This window comes from Strix uralensis, chromosome 6, assembly GCF_047716275.1.
Source record: "Strix uralensis isolate ZFMK-TIS-50842 chromosome 6, bStrUra1, whole genome shotgun sequence".
Taxonomy (NCBI): domain Eukaryota; kingdom Metazoa; phylum Chordata; class Aves; order Strigiformes; family Strigidae; genus Strix; species Strix uralensis.
In genome coordinates this window covers 7,648,156-7,669,795 of record NC_133977.1, presented here as the reverse complement: position 1 = coordinate 7,669,795, position 21,640 = coordinate 7,648,156, and the positions used below count along the sequence as shown (strand labels likewise).

Sequence of the window (21,640 nt, the reverse complement as noted above, 5' to 3'; positions counted from 1 at the left end):
AAAAATGGAGTCATCTGGACCTGCTACTGCACTGAAGCCATCTTTGGGAGGAGGTTTGCCAAAAGCGAGCTTGGCCAGGAAAGGCAACAGTCCAGATGGCTGTTGGATGTGTTAAAGCAGCTTAGTGGCGCTTCTGGAAGGAACCTGTGTAGGGTTTAACACAGCGTGCAGACAGAAAGAGTCACAGCTCTGGTACCTAAACTGCAGGCCGAGCAGTCACAAATGGGCTACGAAGATGTTAGTTTAGGATTTGGCAGTGTGGCTTTTCATGCTGTTGAAAGCAGTAGGACAACAGCTGTAGTATCCTTGCCTCCTGCAGTTGACCTTAAGCAGATTTGAAAGGGTAATCAAACTCTCTGCTTTTTTTTTCTGATTAATTTGGGGGGGATGGACATCCCAAAGTCATGCTAGTTAACTGACAGTACTATGCTTTGTTCTGAGCATGGAACCATACGGTACGTTTTCTTTCACAGGCTGTAGTCACTTTGTCATTGTTTTAAATCGAGTAGCTTGCACTTTCATTCACTCTCAGGTTGGGAACGTTGTGGGAGAGAGAAATTACACACACAGTAAAATTACTCCATTGGTTCTTTCTGTCTGAACCCTGCCTGGGTGGGTTTATGCAGCTGGCTACTGCTGCAGTGGCTTTTTACCCATCTAAGGTTAAATCTGTTTAGCATCCATGGAAGTAACAGTAATGACACTTGTTCTTTTAATGCTTAAGACTGTTCCAGTTTCTTGCCTCTATACATTAACAGAAGAAACCTGTTAGGCTGTACTTAGGCCTGTACTCAGTAACGTAACCCCACAGCAGAAGCGCCACAGCCACAGGAGTTGAACCGAACACTGCCATGAAACCCAAGAGAGCTGCCTGCATGGTATCCACGGGGCCACCTAAACCCCAGGACCGTTAGATGTTGCAATACTCTGATAAAGCAAAGTTCCAGCAACAAGGGGGAGCACAGGCTGGTGATATTAAGTCACATGGTCTGGAGCAGTCCAGGGTGATCTGACGGAGCAAAGGCTCTGTCTGCACTGGGAAACAGTAGAGTCAATCTGATACAGCCAAGTAAGGCTGGGCTTGGACATGTGCTCCACAGCGGTACAGCGCACACCCCAGAGCAAGATAAAAAAACTGCAGTAGACACACACAGAGCTTATTTTAAATAGGGCTTAGAAGTTTGTATTTGTACTTACATTCCATTAAGGTCCTGGATGCAGAGATGAAGCGTTTAAACCCTCATAGCAGCAGGGAGCAGAACATAAGTGGCCTTAAAATATGTCTCAATTGAAAATGGTAAACAAAGCACAAGGGAAGCGGTTTGCTTTGTGAAGCTGCAACACCCCAGTTTCATGCGTGGGGGGCCTTGCTGCATTACGTTTAAGTTGGTATTTCACAGTCAGCCTTTGCAATACCTTCAGCCACAACATCAGGAGCAGCACTGACAGCTGTTTTCATAGCTTAACAGCTAAAAGACAAACAGGTTGTTGGCTTTTTTTTTTCCTGTTGTTTAAAACTTTGGAAAGAAAACAAGCAGGGGTTTCTTGCAGGTTTTATGGCTGCAAGCATGAGCCTGGCTCTGAGCTCTCTGCCTGCTCCTACCACCAGCGGGTTCCTCAGACCCCAACATTCATGCAAAAACAACTGTCTGGAGGTGGGAGTCCAGCTCTGCAGGGAAAAGGGCTGTAGGCAATAAAGGCGAGCACTCGTGCTCATTCCAGCTGCATGCAGCACAGGGAAAGATGATGAAAGGAGGGCGCTGGTGCTGTGACCAACTTCAGTCAAACCAGTTTTCTAACTGTGTCCCAGTAGTGAAATGGGGCTACTGAAAAACTGGGTGCCTCACTGGCTGGAGCACAGATGAGACAGAGAGGGCAGGGCACAGCACCTGGTCTGCTGCAAAAAGGTGGCAAATGATTAGAGGTGCTGTGGGTGAGGAGCAGCCTGGGGCTCCCAGAAAGCATCTCGCTCGACATGCGCACATGGCCTTCCCCACGTGCCCCTGCCAGCCGAAGGGCTGCTGGAGGTAGGCAGGGGACGCGAGAAAAGCAAATGCAGCCACCCCTTGGTCACCCCTCCTGAGGCCTCTGCCTGCCACACTTGCCTGTGCCGCTCACCCGACGGCAGAAACCTGTGCCCTGCCAGCACTTGGGGAGCAGCCCCGTGGTGGGGACGTGGGGAGGAAGAAAGGTGCTGGCACAGTTCTCTGGCCACGCAGTTGCTTGGGCAGTTCTTTGTGCGAAGGCAGTTCTTCTGCCTTCTGTCACAGGTCTAGCCAGCTGAGAGGCAGCTCTTAAAGGCTTCTGACAGCAGTGGGGTGATGACCAAATAGACATTTTTATAGTTTCCCCAGGATTTTTTTCAGTCTCCAGGCTGCCCGGCCTTTCTTTGGCTAGCCTTTTTATTGCTGCCTTGTGGGGCACTAGCCGGTTCCCACAGTGGCTGGCAAGAACAGCTAAAGAGGAGACAAAAAATGCGCTTACCCTTGTTCGTATCGATGACCGCTTGGGCCGCCCCTGCAGCTGGCGAGGTAACAAGCAGCTGCTTTAGGCCAGCGCACGAGGCTGACCCAAAAGCAACACCATGGTTCAACAGCTCGCCACAGCTGGGAGCTGAACAGCAGTGCAGAAACAGCTTTACAGTTCACTAGGCTGACCAAACTTGGTTAATCCAGCTCCTAGCACACAGGGTTTTTTTGGCCTCATTTTAACACCCTTCCCACCCCTCAATCTAGGAAAACAATCTCCTCTTGTTCCTTCCCGTAAAATGCTGGATTGCATTTCCATTTCCTGATGGCACCTTCAGGATATGTAAGGCACTTAGCCCGCTGGTTTACTTGGTCTGACCCATCTCTTAAATTTCAGAAACACCTCACTCTACCCCAGGGATCAGACAGAGCAGGAAGTCTTGACCTTACAACAAAGCTGGGCGAGAGCTGCTCAGATCAGGCTTCTTAATGAATGGACATGGGCACGGAAAAGACCTGCAAAGCATTTGAGACACGTAACTTTCAGAAACCTTCTCCCAGCAGCAGATGCACATGCAGGGTGAGAGGTGGAAAAAATCCACCTCTGTACTGAGATGCCGAGGGGGGCCGCAGGCTCACAGCGCCAGCGCAGCTTCATACGACAGCAAAGCGTAGTGCCGCTGCCACTTCAGTGTGTGTGCAAAGCCATTCTTGGGCCAAGCAGGTCTCTGTGCCAAGAAGAAACATTACTGCTATTTCTTCACTTCTAAAAGGCCATCAAATTCAGACTATATACAACGTATATAGAAATAACTTTTAATTAAAAAACCAACCTTGCATCAAAGATTATTGTATCAGACATTGAGGCAAGATTCAAGTTTAAGACAAACCAGTGTTAAAAAAGTGTTTAAAAAAATAAATCAGAATGTGCAATAAACTACAATGTAGCAATAGGTTGTAGTGTTGAAACTTTACTGAACTGTATTCAGATGCCCAGTGTATATTTCCTATCATTTTGACAAAAAAAAAAAAAAAAAATTGACACTAAAACTGGGTCATCTGTCCAGTGCCATTCCAGATATTACAGGTGGAAGGGAATTTTGCACAAAAACAGAGACTCCTATTAAATTGCCTTCAACTGTCCTACACAGAAAAACTTCCTGTTGATGGATTATACATACATTCAATGTTTAATTGTTGTTAATACCTCTTGAGGTTGCAGATACATTCCAAACTACACTATTCAGATGCAAGTGTAAACCACTTGCTTTTGTTTCCTCACTGGGAAATTAAAAATCTATCCGGAATCGCAATGGAAAGCTTTGGGGCTTTTTTTCTTTATTGGTCTTCTAGACATCAATCATCTTTTCCTTTTCAGCTAGTCACCAAATGTTGGCATACTTACGAGACTCTTACAAGGCACTGTACAGAAACTGGAACAAGACTTTGTCTTTAACATATTAAAGCAAAATATTATGAGCCTCATTACCTACTGAAGGACTAAGGAAGTAAGATGACCCAAACCACAATATTCAAAGAGCCGTGTCACTGATTTGACTCGACTCCTCTTCCTTTCCATTTCTCTATACCCACCCGACTGAAGCAGAGACCCTACTTTCTGAGTAGCAGATATATCGACTATTGAAATGCAGTGGTCTATTTCTATCTTATTGCTTGAGGACTTCTATATGAAACATGCCCTGGCACTACTGAGAGCTGAGTACAGATTTTAAGCTAGATGCAAGGCTTCCAGAACGCCTGCTCTGAAACTGCCGGTTCTCACCTACCCTTACCTTACGCATGGGTTACACACATGCAGTTAGAGAGGCAGATTTTTGCCCCGTGGTCATGCCACACAGGAAAATAATCTAAGGCTGTCACTTCTCCCCACAATTTTTTCAAGTAGTTTTTCTGTGTTCAGTTGAAGTTGTTGGTTAAGGTAGACAGCATGTCCTGCTGCCCCAGAATCCACTAGAACCAGAAATGCATTTGAAAACAAACAAAACAGGAAAGGATGATTATTAACAAATGTGGCAATATGACAACAGAAAGCAAATGGTGCCAGCAATTTATGTGCGCCCACTCCCGACATTGGGAATATTAGACTTCCAGCTTGCAATAATTACTTTCTCTTGGGGTTCAGGAAGAAGAAAGTGTTGTCTTTGGGATTTATCCTGCCTGTTACAAAGCAAGAAAGAAAATATATTATATGCAGCTAATGTACAGGTTTTGAATTGTGCTGTCATATGCTGTGTGAACAAGAGAGATTTTACCTTACACTTTTCTCCACCTTAATTGGCTTTCTTAATGAACCACATTATTCCCTGTCACCTTTGTTTTCTTGTATTGTTGATTCCCAGGCAAATGTTTTCGCAGTCTTCTGACTCGTCGGTAGATTGCTTTCTTGGTGGATGGCCATTGTCTGGCAAACCAATGGGTGCACATGAAGTACAGAGAGAGTCGCTGGGGAAAGCTGCACTTGACATTTCAGTCTGATTCGTTATTTGATCTTGGCACAGTAAAGCTTCTACCTCTTCATCTTTTAGTGGAAAAACTCGAAGTTCCCACAGCCCAGACTGAAAGGAATCAGAAGGGTAGGAGTGAGGGTGGAAAAAGAGAAAAGAGGGGAAAAAGGGATTTCAGTTGAGTCTGAACTGATTAGCTATGTGCAGAATGATCTCCTATCAAATAACAAATGAGTGTCTTTCTTTACAATGTTTGCAGGGCTCTTCAGATAAAGAATACGACACTGCTAGGCACCAGCTGTCAATGTAAGCTGGCTTCATACTGTTTTGAACTAGTAACAGAGCTACAGCTGAATAGGCACAGTACAGGAAGGGGGAAGCTCTTTTCCATGGTGCCAGACCATCAGGATACCTGACCCTGTAATGATCAGTCCTGTCTGGAACCCTGGCCAACATCCCTGAAAAAAGATCCACCATCCCTGAAGCCAGCCATGCCATACTTGCCTCAAAAATGTGCTGTGTATACTGCATTAAATCTTCATCTGTTGACAAATCTCGGGCTTAATTCATAAAGCAGAGCAATCTAGTTCTAAACAGGAGTGCTATGTTCAGGTTCTTTGCTTTAGGTTAGAGACAGTGCTCACTGAAGACCTGACCCAACCCGGAAGCTACTGGAAGCACCCACCTTCGCTTCCTGGCTCTCCCTGCAGCGTTGTGCAATCCCTGAACAAACAGAGCTGTGGGCTTCCAAAGTCATGTCTGGAACAGGTTCAGCAGTGCAATGCAGCGAGGCACAGGAGCTGCTCTGGTGGTCTTTCTGCACCGAATCCTGGCTGTGTCGTCCGTCGGCATTTTTGCTGTAAGATCTAGTGCAGGATAAGAGATGAGAGTCTTAAAAGCTATTCCTGGCCCTTTCACGTTGCCAGGAATACTTTAGATTTTCTTTCCAAAGTGCTCAGTTTTTCCATACATGCTACCTACATTCTACTTATTTAAATCAGAAGAGCAGATGAGAACACACGAGGTTCTTGACAACCTCACTGTCACAAGCCAGAGCAAAGTGTGCTATGTGGAGGAGCTACCCGGATCAAACAGGGCTGGAACAGGCACGCTCTGGTGGAGCTGCAGAACTGGTGGCTGGTCCCACTCCTGCGCCTTGCTCCACACGCTCACCACAACTGTAATTTTGGGCAAGAGAAGTCAGCGAGCCGTGGGCTGTTCCAACTTGGAGAACATGGCATCATTTGAGGGGCCTGCGGAGTCCAAACTGCACTGTCAGCAAACTGTGCCAATGTAACTTGAGAAGGAACAGCAGGTCCTTGAGCTCCCCCTTTCCACCTCTGCTCTGGACTCATCTCCAAAGCAGTCAAAATAATTTAGTAAGATTAAAAATTCTGACCTCAGCTTTAATGCAAATTTGAACTAGATATAAAATAGCAGCACACATCTTAAATGCCAGGTGGAAGTCTGACCTCACTCATGTCAATGGCAGTTTTACTTCTGAACTCAAACAGCACTTAAGTTTTCACCAAGGAGTTCATAGAATTTCAAAATTAAGGGTACATACAGAACTTGTATTTTTCAGTACACCTTCTAAACTTTTTTTATGTTCGAAATGGCTTAAAATAGAATTCCTTAGTACGGTTTAGCACTAATTTTATCCTGCATTAAAAAAAGCTATCTTTGCATATTTAGTCATATGTAATGGTTCACTTTCAGCCAAGAGTAGACACAAGCATATGATAAATAGCAGAAAAAGTCATCCCAGCATTTATAGGATGCTTTTTGTCCTGGCAGATTCTGAAGCAATTTATGGGAATCATTTTCCCAGAGCCAAACTGCAGATACAGCTTTATGATGTTCGCTCTTATATGCACTACTTTTGCAAGACTTTTAGGGGTTATATTTAATTCTGATGAGCTTTGCACCAAACGGCAAGCCTGTCAGAATTAACCTTTTTTATACAACGACTTTTTTAAGTGTAAGGTCCCTGGTACAGCCCAGGACCCTTCAGTACCGCGTCTCCGAATGCAGTGGACTTTCATCTAAGTCAGGTGAGTGAAGAAGGGCTCATGTTACACTTGGTGGCTGAAGTTGTAATAACCGGGAGTGGCACAGACTAGCAGAGCTATGTGCTCAGTATGGGAGTTAGGTTTTTATTCACTAATACCAGGTCACTACCGTGCCAGATTTCTGTAAGTAGGCAGGCTTCAGAACTGCCTCCCATTTCCAGCCACAAAACTAAACATACCTGGTACTGTCCCTGACGAGTTAATTAATGAAGAGTGCCCTCATTTTTAAACTTCTCTGTGACAGCATTTCAGAAACTGCTGCACCAACAACCAACACCAGTGGTTCAACAGGAACACTCTTATCAAAGTCAATACACCTGCCTGCTATTCCTCCTGGGCCAGCGGCTCTGCTCCCACAGCGACCACCTTGCTCTCTCTCTTTCTTCATACTTCGTATGACGCAAGGAAAAAACTTCATCTGACAGATCTTCTATCTGTAACAAAATACAGGGATAGCTGCTGCTGTAATTATGAACATCACTAGAAACAAAGGCAGCCAGTATTATAGCTAATGCTGCAAAGGTCTGTTCACCAAACAAGAGGAGGCAACACAATGCATGCTTGCAGTAAAAAGGCCCATCAAAATACATGCATTCAGCTTACACTCTCACCAGGCTCTAGTATATGGGATGCTGTCACTTTCACTTTATTTCTTTACATGTCTGTGGTTGAACTGAATGGATATAGAAATTATACCCCCCATGCAACTAACACATTTTTCTCTATGGTGAGAGGCAGAAAATTAAGAGGACAAGTATTCATTTGCAAATCAAGGCAGTATTAAAAGCACATAATAAAGACAAGCAAAAATTCCAGGAGTTTCCTGAGACTGCTTTAGGAGGAGGCTGGGATGCAGCAGGATTTGCCAGGTGCTCTTTAAGCATGGAGAAATAGGTCTGAGATCACCAAGGACCACGACAGCTCCACATCGAGAGGAACTCAGCAAACCTGAGGTGCTGCATTCCTGCTATGAAATCAAGCAGAAAACTGTTTCTGGTTTGAAGAGACTATTTCTTAGCAAATGATTTGCATGGCCCTGGTACAGCTTAAAATGGCGCCAATGTGAGTATTTTTAACTGCTCGTAGTCACACAAGAGCCAGCTCTTTCAGTAAAACTCCTCAGATGTAGCTATCACATCTGACCTTCACTTTGAAAGAACCATCTTCACTCCTCCGTTGGCAGCACACCAGGAAGTTTGCTTCTTAGACACGGCTGGGCGAGGAGCACTTTGCTGCCCTTCCCCCTCGCTCCCCAGATGGCAGGGCGAGCTCTTGGCTGGACCCCTTCAGCACAGCTCAGTTATTTCAAAGTGCTCCAAACCATTCAACCTCTTCAAAGTTCACCTAAAAAGCTAAGCCTGGCAAGAGCATATGAGTGCTGCAGCCATGGATTTTATGCCAGCCACTCCCAGCTCAAAAGCAGAGAAATTCTAGGAAATAACAATTCCTGGTCCTAGGAGCTGTGAAGCTGCTCTGCCAGATCCGTCCTAGAGAAGGATTACACCAATAACCGGAGGGGTCATGGAAAATAAATTGTATTTTTTCTATAAAGCAAAATCCTCAGTGGTGTTATACAGGTAACACCATTTATCTTCTGACTGTGTCTGATAAAATACAGAACCAAATGCAGTCTCCTCACTGCAGTGCCACACAGCGCCATACGATACAGGTTACGCTGTGAGCTGGAAGTACTCCACTCCAGACAACTAACGGCCCTGAGGTTTTCTGCAGAAGCCATTCTTTGTATCGAGTCCTGCAGCACTGAGGTAGGTCATGACCATTATGGGTACAAACGCAAAGTATTACAGTGCATTTATGCTGCTGTAAACTATCTGGTCGTGGCACTCAGCTTACCAGAGAGCACATTTCCAATGCAGGCAGCTGGTCATGAACTACAGCACCACAATGAAATTTAACAGGGTCAATGAAAAGGATCCCAAAGTCTTCAGCGCGTTCCGAATCAGCCACAGGACCTGCTTGCTAAAACTGTATCTGCCTGGTTCCTCCTCAGCCCAGCGTTCAACAGGAACCTTCAGACAAACAGGCCTGCTTTGTTTGCCCATCTCATGATTGCTTTTTGAAGACTCTGCATTGCTTTTATTTATTTATGTTAAACACAAACCACTTTGTTAGCTGCTGGTTTCCTTTCATGCAAGTCAACTTAATGGGTTTCCTCCTCTCTCTGGAATTCACCAGCTCTGTCACTTGGATGGCATCAGTACAGGGCTGCATCTCAGTTCAGATTCTGTCTTTCCAAGGTCAATGATGTATAGCGTGAAAGTGAGAATTTTATGAACTACAAAAGTGCTATTCCCTCAGGGAAAATTCAGGATTTTTCTGTGTGCTCAGATTTCCTTTGAAGTGGAAACAAAAGATAATTTTGAAAGAAAAACTTAGACTTTGAAAATACTTTTCTTAGCAAATTGCCAAAACTTTTCATGCTGGGAAGAAACTTCATTTTTAACAAGCTTCCTTTCAAAAATCGAAGTCCACATTCCTCTCCAGGCGAAGAGTTTTGAAAAATACAGAAATAAGCCTTACTGTTCCTTTTCCATAGCTGGTGATAGCAGATTTAACTACTTGTTTGTTTAAAATGAGTTTTACCCTATTCCACTGAAGACTAACAAGTAATACATTTTCTTATTTAAAAAATATTCTTTGGATAAAATCACATTACATCAGAGTAAAATGTCTCTACTTGGTTCAGTACAGCCTCTGCCCCTCTCCAGCTTTGTAATGCTTTATATATTTCCTCCACCAACTTTAGGTTAATTTAAAGTTGCTATAACTGGAGAATTTGATACATTTTTTTCCCCCACTAAGGTTAGTTTGAAAAAGGACAAAAGAACTGTCATTCCTCGGTGGATGGACCTGGCAGTGATGTTGAGAGAAAAGGCTATTAGGAAAGCCTGTTTGTGAGGCATGTCTAATGATTTCACTCAAAGAAAAAGACTTAAAGAAAACTAAGATTTGGATCCCCCCCACTGCATCTAGTTAAGCTACAAGACGCTGTGCATTAATGTTGAATAGCACCAGGAATATTTCTGAAAGGTTCTCAAAACAACAAAGTCTATGTTTCAGTCTTTGTCTTCACGGGAAACACTGAGTCATAAGCCATGAAAACACTTATGCAAAACTAATTACACACAGAATTATTCCAAAATATTTGTCATTACTAAAACAACTACTGAATAAACTTGAACATTACTTTACAACCCTGCTTTGCCAGAAACTTTAACCTGGACAAAACAAATTAAAACCAAAATAAAACAGGAAAACCTGTGCCACACCCTCCCATGCCTTAAAGCAATAACAGACTGCAAATTCATACATGCACCAGGAAACTCAAAAGCTCTATTTCCAAAAACTAAGTATTTTTAGAGCAAATAATAGAGCAGACATAGATAGTAGATTAACTTTTGCATTGCCCAACTGTTTGTTTGTCCTTGCAAGGCAAAATTTCCAGAAACAAAAATTAGGCACCCAAAAAAATGTAAGCTTTTTGTACTCAAATAAAGGCATAGTGAATAGGCCTGATTTTCAGAAAGTGCTGAGTTCCTGTCCTTGGAAGTGTGGCTCCTGTGGAACATGACAAATTTGGGACCCCACATTTTTTTGTAACGTGTGGAAATTTTGGGTGCAAGTCTATTGAGAGCTTTTAAATGAAGGAGAAGAAAAAAAATGGAAAAAAAGAGATACTGTGTAAAAGAAATCCCTAACTGCTGGCTGACACAAGGACAACTCCGGAAGTTTTAAATTTGCCATGCAGAAGATAGGCAGAAAAGAAACTACTACAGAGTACCACCACAGGCAGTGGAAAGCAAAGAAAAAGCTTACTTTATATAAAAGCAGAAAGTACGTTTTGCCCTCTCTTGTCCTTCACGGATCTACTGAAGCTTGCCTCGATTTCAGCACAAGGAATAATTTCAGGAATGTCAGAGTGTGAGTGTAGAAAATGCAAAAAGTAATGCTGCTGTTTTCTCATGTCTTTTTTCAAGCTTACTCAGTAACAAATCTTACTCGGCCTAAAACCTAAAGCAAGGAAGTGTAAGAATTATGATCAGACAACCACCTTTTCTCAGTACTCTGAAAAACATCCAAACCAATTAACATGATCCCAAAAGAAAGGGGGAAAATTGGCAAAGAATAATTTAGACAAACAAGATCTTTAGCATTTTTCTCTTGTCTGACATCTCTCCTTTCTCATTCTACCCAGCAGCTGACAGAGAATACAGAAGCAGTGGACCACAGCAGGAGGCAAAGCTGCTTTATTGTTAACTCAAGTTATTTCCTGGCCAAAGGATGAATCATACAGGATCAACTAGTCATGCCAAATACAAATGTACTGGGAGGGCTACTAAATGAGCGATTAGCCCACGAGCTTCACAGAGAGATACCTTGATGTCCCTTCAGCAAAATACGCTAAAAGTACGTGAGACAAATCATCTGTATGGGATCTGAAATCTAAACAAGAAATCCACTGATTCCTCCAAGCAAGTCCCTTGAAGCCCTGAAAGCAAATCACTGTTGAAATTCTTTTTTTCCCCCACAGATACTAGGACAAAGAGAGAGCAATGACCAGTAGATTCTCAAGAGACAGTGAGCCCTTGCGGCCTTATTAGTTATTCTCCAAATGGTTTAATTAAATATCCTCACAAGAGAGTTCTCCTGTGTATGTAATTTGACCTTCTCACTACAAAAGAAGATCAGGCATGTCTCCTGTTAGCAGAGACGGTACCAAACCAAAAGGCAGCAGTGGAGGTGACATAAATCTGACCACCAGATTTCACAAGAATTTCTCAAGTGCATGAGAAAAGGTGGGGACAGAGTTAAGTTTTTCTCCTCCTTCTGACCCAAGAGTATGGTGCCAAGTGAGTGCAATACACCAGGTAGGGAGCTGAGACCATGATGCTCTCCAAAAGGAAAAGTTCATTTCCATGGAGCAGGCAGCTACAGACATAGTAAAACTCTGAGGAAGCTAGCGCCTTTGTGGAAAGTGTATTTTCTACCCCAAGGGAGTGGCATAATGATTTAATTTGTTTACTGTGTTTAGCATAACCTTCTGTACTGTTACCCAAATGCAATCTTTTTCTACTACTAAGGCACCTAAACCCCAGCTGTAGAGATTCTCTGAAAAAGGAGCTCAAGAACAGATATTGTGGATGAAGGTACACATACAAGTCGTACAGTTACAACAGTTGATAGTGGCCTATAGCAGAGACTGGAGGGAGACTAGAGATGTCCAAAGGACAGCAAACTGGCAGGTTTCTGGAAAAGGAGTCACAAAAAGATTGGAAGGACAGAAATCCAGCCTAGAGACCAGACCTGCTGGTATATTCACACTGGGGTTAGGAAATGCCTCAAACCCCTGTGGAGAAAGGGACCCTCAGCTGCAAAGTCCATGGGCATTCTTGGGAAGAAAAAGGTAGATTTTTATGTCTGGAGGAAGCAACAGTAGCACATGATGTGCAAATTTAGCTCAAGAGGCAAGCAGGAAATGCTGAAGGTTACGTTGTTCCTGACAAAGCAGAAAAAAAGAAAAGTTTGCTCCCAGCAGAAAAAAAGAAAAGTTTTCTCCCAACAGGAGGGCTCCAGGAAAACTAACACTAAGAAGAAAACTGAGGAAACCTGCTGAGCCATAGGCAAAATGCCAAATTACCTCCTGAAGAGCAACCAGCCATGGGAACTGGCCATCTAAGAAGAGGATGAGAGATGAGGACGGACGTTATAGCACAGGTAGGCCCAGAGAGACAGTTGCACTGGGAGACCCAGCACCACGATGCCGAGGAGCAGGGGAGGTGGAGGCCTGACCAAAGAGACCCTTTGGGAGCACTGCCTGTGCCAGCAGCAAGGGACAGAAGAGCCGAAAAAACAAGCGAACAATGACTATTAATGGAGATACTCACATTTCTGTCATCCACCATAGGGTTGACTAGGTTGGGATAAGACACATTTTCACAGTCTGATACTTAATATTTTAGTTTTGAAATTTGAAACTTACCAGGATTTGCATGAAGTCAGTGACTTTGGAAAATATATCCTGATTATCCCCATTACATATTATATCTAGTTTAATTAAAAACTGGTGGTTTAATTAAAATACAGCCTACCTCTTCTTCATCTGTATGAGATCTTTCTAATGGTTGAAATTCAACAACTCTCCAGCTAGAAATGAGACAAGAAAAGTCAAATTAATTTACCTAAATGCTGTTTCATTATTTCAGCAGTACAGACGACTCTTCTGTTTCTACACTATATTGTTAATTACTACTTCTTCAATGCTGCTTGTGCTTCAAAATTTCTTTCAAATAAAGTAATTTCAGATTTAAGGTGCTGATAACAGATGCCTAAAATTTAGATGTTCCTTTCCCAACCCAATATCTAACTTTTCTTTTTCCCAACACAGCCTTTAAGCTATTGAATAGTCTTAATAATCTTTTAGATTTAAAGACAATATAAAAGCAAACACAAATTAGAGATTTAAAATATGAAATAACTGCATTTAGCCATTTCAGGTAATTTGCTAGTAAGCCACTGAATTACAGCACAGAAGATTAATTACCCTGTTTTAGCAATCTAAAGATGTTCTTGTCACTGGAATCACGGATTATAAATTTACACTGTATGGAAAAAGTTAAGCTTATTCTACTGTGTTAGAATGGATACAGTTTAAAAATGTATGCTGAACCCATTACTTAACTACTTTCTTATGACACATAAAAAAGACATCAACTTCTAAACAACCGTTCAGAGCATGTCAGCCCGATGGCACATTTAAGACCACGAATATCACTACAATTACAATGATATAACCCCCCTTCTAATTTTAGCCAGTCTGTGCATCTGCCACCTCCCTCTGTATATCAGACTATTTCCCTTGTGCTATCAGCTGTCCAGTCGTCCCACCACTCCAGTCACACAAATTTAAGTGCACAGAAAAAAAGAGCACAAGAAAAGATCATCTTAATATTATAAAATTACCTAACTACATGTCAACAATATTCTTAGTTAATGTTCTCAAGTTCATTTTTTGCAGCTAAGGAGGGCATGAACAAACCTTGGGGTAAGGATTTCTTTGTACTGTAGTTTCTCCAATTTTGATGGTGCCACCAGCGACATTGGAATAACAATGTTGTCTATATCATAGGAGCTCTCACTTCTCAACCTCCTTCTGGAGTTATGCTGTAAACAATTCAAGAGGAGATTCATCATCTCAAATCATAGGTACTACATGTTAGGTCAGAAACATTAGACCTGCATGAGGAAAAAGTCTGTAACTTGAACACATTTTCTAGTGGCTTAATGACTCCCAACTTCCCCCCACCTCCCAATGGAATCTTGATAAATCTTAAAACTATCTCATCTCTGAGATTTACTTCTTGCCGGCATAACTCCTACTGAAATCAGTGGAAGTTTCCCTTCCTTGATTTCAGTTACACTTAATTCTGAATACTTATCAGAACTTCGAAGTTAATGCTGCCTTCTTCATAATGTTCCGTCTACAAAGATGACCTATAATCTATCTACTAACTTGTAACCCACATGGTTCTTCAGTGTGATACAATTAAGAATTCCAAAAGAATGAAGCTCCATTTAGCAGTGAAGAACAGCCTACATGGAAAGTGGTTTTCTGAAAGATGTGCAAAAGACAGAAACTGGTGGTGGCGTTTCTGGTGTTCTCTGCCTGCTAGTGCATGGAATCAACGTGGGTCAAAACTGAAGTTCCTCAATTACAGGAGAAAGTTTCGCTTAAATCATGATATGTTCCATATTACAATATCTCAGTTTTTAGTTAATGTTAATGGAAGCAGTCTACTAAAATGCTCACTTAGGTTTCTTTGACAATGGTCTGCTCAAGCAAGGGAAAAAAGGAGGAATGTGCATTGTCAGAACTGGGGCGGGGGGGGCTGTGCAGATTTAAACTCAGTTCTCCAGGAGTCATCACCAGACTGAAACATGACAACTTACACAGCACCAGTCTACCACGAGGCTTAGCAGAGCCACGGGACTGAAATCTGAATATTATTATGAAATTCTCAATAAATTCCAATAAAATAAAGTGTGTTTCTGCAGAGATTTCAGTGAACTCTGCTGCTCCTCAGCAAATTTATATACCTGAGACTGTCTGTAGCTCTGCACAAAAGGTTTTAAATAGCAAAGCTGAGAGTTAACCAATTCTGTTTCTATATTTGCAGTGTGAGGCCATTTTATGTAGCTGCACCAAAAAACCAAAAAGGATCATAAGGGCCCTTGTGTAAAATTTGGAACATAAATCACAGTGTATTTAATGAAATTTGGGAAAAAAAATAAAAGGAAAGGCCCGATGCCAAAAAACTAAACTTACACTCCAGTTATATGATCTGCAAAACTGTTTTACAAGCAAGTATCTGTTTTAGGAACACCATATACTCAATCTGGAATAAATTACTTAACATAATCCTCTTAATTCACTGTAATAATGCTCTGTAATTTAACACTAAATTAGATGTAAAAGGCGTGTGTTTCTGGATTATTAATTTGCACAAATCTCTTGATATTTCAGTTAAGACAGTGATATATTTTTGGTTTACCTGTGATGGAGTGCTGTGAGTGGGCCTAGACATCGCGTTGACATTGGTCACGGCAGCAAAACTGCTATGGGATTCTGGTTCTGCATGTTGAAAGGAGAATGTCTCAAACCTAGCATTACGTTCGCCTGTCACAGAAAACAGTAATAAAAAAAATACATACTGGCGGTTGTCTATTAGACTATTTTTCCATACAGTAATAGTAAATTCATTTCTAGAAGCCCACAGCTAACCACTTATAATTTACCGAATACTAAAAAAAGCTATCTAAATAAACACTTGCTACTCATGCTGTCATTGTTGTTCCACAAATCTCATCCTTCTCCTTCTACAAAGGATTTCTTCTTGTGAAACCAGCTTCATATGGGCAAATCCTGCTTCTTTTTTTCAGGAGCTGCCATAAACTACACACACTGCAAATGCAATCAGACTTACAGGAATGTGCCCCAGTGTTCCCTAACAGTGTTTCCCTGGCTGGGGTGCATCTCACTGATGTACCAGTTCACTGAGCCCTCACTGATGGTTTCTTCCTTGATAAATAATAAAACAAAACTGGCAGCAAGGGTAACAAACAAAATTAATTTCTAGATCTCCATGTGTGGTTTCTTCTGATAGTGGTCCACTGCTCCAGCAAAATTGTAATTCTTCTTTATTCTTATTCAGTCCCAGTATAAGCAGCATTTACAGGGATTCAGGATTTAACCACTGGTGTTCTGCTTTCCTTCTACCTCAACTTCCAGTGAGAAGAGAGAACTCACGTTTAATATAGGAACTAATAAAAAGAATCAGTGTATTCCAACATGAAAAAAGAGGTAAGACTGATCCTAAAGACTGTATTGCACAGGCTGGGTCAAGGACACGAACTCTCATCTCCCAGGCAGCTCTGCAACTCCCTGGCACACAGCTTTTTATTTTTGGCCTTGTTCATCAGGCTGACCTTCCCCATGGATAATTTCTCCTAGACAGAGCCCAAATTAGGAATAAATATGTAGTACTACACCCGTAGCACTAATAAGCTAGAACTGCTGCTGCTACTCACGAATACACCACATAGCAGTTTTCTGGCATTGGGAAACTATGATCCTCATGATAAAAGATTGCTTTTTTTGTTCCATTAACTCAAAGAACTAAATACTATTGGCAGAAGACTAATTGTAACTTCAAAAGGTTTATAGCAAGAAGTTTTCTCTCTTATTAGTGCTCCCAAGTAACTCCAATTGTTGATCTGAGTGTGCATGACAGTACACTTAAGGAAACAACGTGATTGTGAGAAACACTGTGTCAGCAACCCCCTTTTGGGGATCAGTGACTGGTTAGGGGAGTGGGTGGCATGGAAAAAAGGATCACTGATGGCGAGAGGGGACAGGACACAGCACCCCCCGCAGAGACAGGCACAGAGTGTATGAGAAGGCTGTACAGCAAAGGGGAGGGCTGTAATGTGCAAGGGAAATGTTGCAGAGAAAAAAACCTCATCTGAGACAGTTTTCAATGTGTCCAAAAATACCTTTTATTCTCTCCTGTAACTTTCTAATCAATAGCGCTTTTTTGGTTTGGGGTTCTGGTTTGGTTTTTTTATTTTTTTAAATAGACCATAATTTTTGGTTAAATCATCTCTGCAGTAATTCCCCAATCTCCACCTCTATTGCAAGATTACACTAGCAGTTTTACCTGGATGTGCACCAGAAGTGTATTCTTCCACAATGTTGAACGATCATTTGTATCTTTTAATTCTTTCTTAGGGGAAATTTTAAACTAATGTAGTTTGTCCTCTCACTCAGTGATTTATTTTCTTCGAATGTCTTGTGAGGAATTTTGTCAAAAGCTTTCCAAAAGTTCACATAGATGAACCTGTGTGTTGGGCTTGTGTGTGGCAGGGTTTTGGTAGCGGAGGACACAGCCTGCACCAGGCTATGTTAGGTTTTACATTCTAATAGCCTGGAGAGACAAGATGCAATTTACCTCTATAACGGCATGCTGAATTTTTTGTCCCTGAATTATCACATTATTCTACAGAATTTTCAGGGCACTTTCTATTAATTTACAAAGTGCTGAAGTAGAGATTCAATGGCTTAAAATACAAAGATAACAAGGGTGAAAACACTAATTGCAAGCACTGCCTACCCACAAGTCCTCTTAAACAGTCTGGAAGGAAACCAGAACCACAAATGACAGTTCACAACAAATGAAATATAGCTGATCACTGATGCCAGGAATAGTTAAATGTTTGGTTGGGCACATGATTTGACAGATAACTTTGCAATTCAGTCTGTTTCACTGATTACAATTAAAAAAAACCCCTTCACATTAAAAATAATGACACCTAGTATTAGAAACACAGTTGGACTGCTGAGCAGCTTCATTTAAGAGTATTCAAAAAATAAAATACAGAAGCTTGTCTCCTTTTGTAATATGCACTCAAGAAGAAAGAGGATTACCATGCTTTAAAACAGCAAATTATTTTCATGGTGTCTTAAGTCCGTTTCTTCACTCCTGTGAAGTTTCTTAACAGTATCGTTTTTGGAGACAACTTAAAATTAATTCTCAAAGCCCAGTGATAACAAACTTTTAAAATATGTACTGTATAAATGAGAAGTAGTGCTGTCTTAAGCAGTACCATTTTTCTCTTACCTACTGCTGTCTCACTTAGATGTCTTTTCTTTCTTCCTTCTGACAGCTGGTCAGATGTTCCTGACACTGACTGAGATTTGGAATTAGATAAACAGCCACTGCTCCATTGTTTGACAGAAACATTGTGTTGATTATATTCTACAACAGAAAAAGCATGTATCAAGTTGAAAACTTATTTTCCATTGGTGCAATTTACAGGCAATCTCAACTGCTGAACTATTTATAATGGAAAAAAACAGACTTGTGATAGGAATCCACATAGTAAACAGCACATGAGTCAGGCACCTGTGTCTACAGAGAATCCATGGCCCAAACTTCCCACACTTGTATTAGAGCCCTCCTAGGCTCTGATGGGATCATTTCAGTGCAACAAAGGAGAACCTGACACTGTGGTCTGGGAAGAGATTCCTCTTCCACCTAAAGCCTTAGCCAGTTACCTTCTCTGATAACCTGCTCTGTAGTAAGTTTATAAATTAAACCTATTCAGGACAGAAAGTACTGCCAAATGAACGAAAAATGGTCTTGCAAATATTAAAATATTTTGCTTTGTATATTAAGACATACCATTGTCTGGAGATACTTTAAACTCCACTCCCAAAGATGAGGTATCAACAGGTTCTCCTTTGATGTCATCCTTCCTTAATAATGTTTCAAAGTATATGTGAAGAGGAATATCTAATAAAAAAATAAATTGAAATGGAATAGAGTCTGTATCAGAAAGATGGCAACCTATGAACCAATGAATTATGCATCACCACTAAAGGTCTAGGAATTGATTTATACAATGCTATGTAACATAATCTATAAGCAATATTGCTGCCTTCAGTCCTTCAACTCATGAAGAAAGGCAGAGCTCAGTCACTGCTGCAAGGACCGATCACTTGTCTATATGGCAGCTGCGTCTTCACACGATCAATCTGAAGGCAGTATAGGAAAACATGTCCTGAAATTGGTGAGACCAAAGGAAAACTTGATGACAATAACCCAAAAAGGCCCAGCCAGACGTTTCAAAGAAGTAATTTTTGCATAAGTAAAAAAGAAAATTTGAGGCAAGGTAATTTTCAGCAAGATAGTTATTGTACTAGTGCTATCCTCTACTACAGGCAAAGACCTGTGGTCTTCCTTATCAGTTATCTAAGTATATACAAGATAATCTCCAGTAATTGCCTGGAGGTAAGAACTCAAGGTACCTGTCTTTCTACTAATGGGAAGTGAGAGTTATGCCACAGTAAAAACAAATCAACTTTTAGCTGTGAAGCTACACTGCCATACGTGCTGACCAAGGCCGTATGCTGAAGTGGTTCCAAGCTCTCCAGCACTAAGAGCTTCTAAGGGCTGACAAGACAACTCAGATCAAGGTAGGACTCAAACCTAAGGAATGCTGCTGAAAAATCCCAGTGCAAGCACACACACTTAGTAGATTAACAGCACTTTTTTTGGTGTTCGAAGTCAAAGTAAGAAAGAGCAAGGTTGTCTTACTCTGGAATAAACTATGTCTGTACCTTCAATTACTCCAGAATTATTCTTCACAAAAACAAGCTCTGGAGGGTATCAAGTGAGAGTAAGACTGGGGTCCTTCCCTCTTGACTAACTCCTGCATGGAGACTTGACTAATCCAGCATGGCAGAGAGCACAATGTGAACTTTCCCTGTAATCTGGAATGGCTTTGGTTCAGCCTTTTGGGTACAAGTAATTAATGTTTTTGGAAATTGTTACTGCTGGGAGCCTAGAGGTAATTTCAAGGTACATTCCTTCCTTTTTTCTCCAGCAAAGGCTTCAGCAGGGCAATCTAATTCATTTCCTGAGGGAGTTCTAACCCAGAATTAGTCTGCAAAACATCTCAAGTGGTAAGGAATTTATCCACTGTTGTAAGGCAGGAAGGCTTAAGAAAAACATCTCTATCTGAAAAGCCTTTCCGGATACAAAATTACAAGAAAGAAGAGAAAGTAAGTAGAAATAAATATGTTGACGTAAGAAACAGGCTTGACAGCTATTATGCTCAGAATGAGAAGAGGGCCGAGGGCAGGGCCAAAGGGTGGGCATTAAACTACTTTTATTTACATACAACCTTAGCCTCGTGTGCCTTCAGGACTTTCCAGGACAGAAACTTTAACCCTATTTTGTTAAACAAAAAGAACAATTTGTTTCAATTCAATATGGATCTAAATAGATGTTTTGTTACAAGATTAAAGGTGACCTGTAAAAGGTCCCATCTCCCCCCCCCCCCCCCCGCCCCGGGTTTTTGCTGTGTTTATGTCCTGGTTCTACATCTGAGTAAAATGTAAAGGTCTGAAAGGTTTATTAGCCACAACGTTTCAGTAAAGAAATAAACAAAATATTTCGTCTGTTTTTTTTTCGTTTTTTTTTGTTTTTTTCCTGGAAAATCACCTGGATGTCTCAGAGATTTTTTTATTACATGCTTATGTATCTTAACCAAAAGGGCAGGAGTGTTTGTTCCAGTTTATCCACAGGCTAGGTGCAGAAATAACAGAACTCCAAACTTCTTAGATGCAAACTACAATTTTCCAGTTATTGGGGTGCAAGTTTAAAGAGGTGCTTTTATGTTCAAGGGATGCTGCAACCACTGACATATTTTTAGTCAAGACCCTTGGTAATTTGTAAACTCTGAAGGCAAGACTTAGAAACATAAGGGCAATTATGCTTCCAGAAGTGAGTATACTAGTGAGTCAGTCCCCCTACACTGTATTTACTAGGTTGTCTGCAAATTATGATTCTCCTTTGAAAGTAAAAAACCAAGAGAGTAAGTACTTTGAAAGTAAAAAACAAGGTACAAGAGAGAACAACATCTGAATCTTGAACTTGAAACCCTCCTTGCACATTGAAACATCAAAGTTTCAAGATGGAACAAATACCAATAATATTTCTTTAACACACATTAAATGAAATTAAAACAAAACCCTTTTTTTTTCACTCTGCTGACAAAATTTTTTATTCAGAAGAGAGTGATAAAAGATGTGGGCATACCACAAGCAGTATTTTAAGAGAAGTTATCCCTCTGGAAAGGGAGAACTAACAAAGCTGTAAAGAAAGCATGAAACTGAATCAGGCTACCTGACCAAGTTAGAAAATTTATAGCGTGTATTTATTCACAATAATTCTTTCATATGAAAGAAAATGACAAATAGACTAGTGGTCTTCATGAGGAGATAAGAGACAGCAAAGTACACAAAGCACAGAGTAGAGCATGAATCTAGCCTCCCTCAAAAACAAAGTCGGCATCTCAGTAGGAGATAGTAGGTCTACCACTTCCTTCCTGTCTCAACTACTATTAGCAAGGCTAAGGCTTCTTGAAAAGAGACGAAATATTCCTCAGAAGAAAGATGTTCTTGGTATCGGAATGAAGCTAAAATAACATTTTTCTTCCTCCATCCTGGCAAAGCGACCAACAGTAGCCACAATGTAATCCAAAGCCTTTCAGG

The 21,640-nt window shown here is 41.3% G+C and overlaps 1 protein-coding gene across 9 annotated transcripts in view; it reads right to left on the bottom strand.

Annotated features, from left to right (window-relative positions):
- Positions 1-3,261: 3,261 nt before the first annotated feature.
- KANSL1L (KAT8 regulatory NSL complex subunit 1 like) overlaps positions 3,262-21,640 on the bottom strand; it is a 66,787-nt gene continuing 48,408 nt past the window's right edge. For 6 of the 9 annotated variants that reach the window (XM_074872609.1, XM_074872602.1, XM_074872606.1 and 3 more), the window contains 8 exons: positions 18,765-18,875; positions 18,201-18,338; positions 15,576-15,700; positions 14,063-14,187; positions 13,116-13,170; positions 7,327-7,439; positions 5,619-5,799; positions 3,262-5,044 (listed from right to left, as the gene is read on the bottom strand). In XM_074872609.1, coding sequence (XP_074728710.1) covers positions 4,796-5,044; positions 5,619-5,799; positions 7,327-7,439; positions 13,116-13,170; positions 14,063-14,187; positions 15,576-15,700; positions 18,201-18,338; positions 18,765-18,875 — 1,097 coding nt within the window. In that variant the 3' untranslated portion in view covers positions 3,262-4,795. Of the gene's footprint in view, positions 5,045-5,618; positions 5,800-7,326; positions 7,440-8,931; positions 9,360-13,115; positions 13,171-14,062; positions 14,188-15,575; positions 15,701-18,200; positions 18,339-18,764; positions 18,876-21,640 lie in introns of those variants that run through there. The other 3 variants (XR_012629412.1, XM_074872605.1, XM_074872608.1) reach the window with 3 other exon arrangements.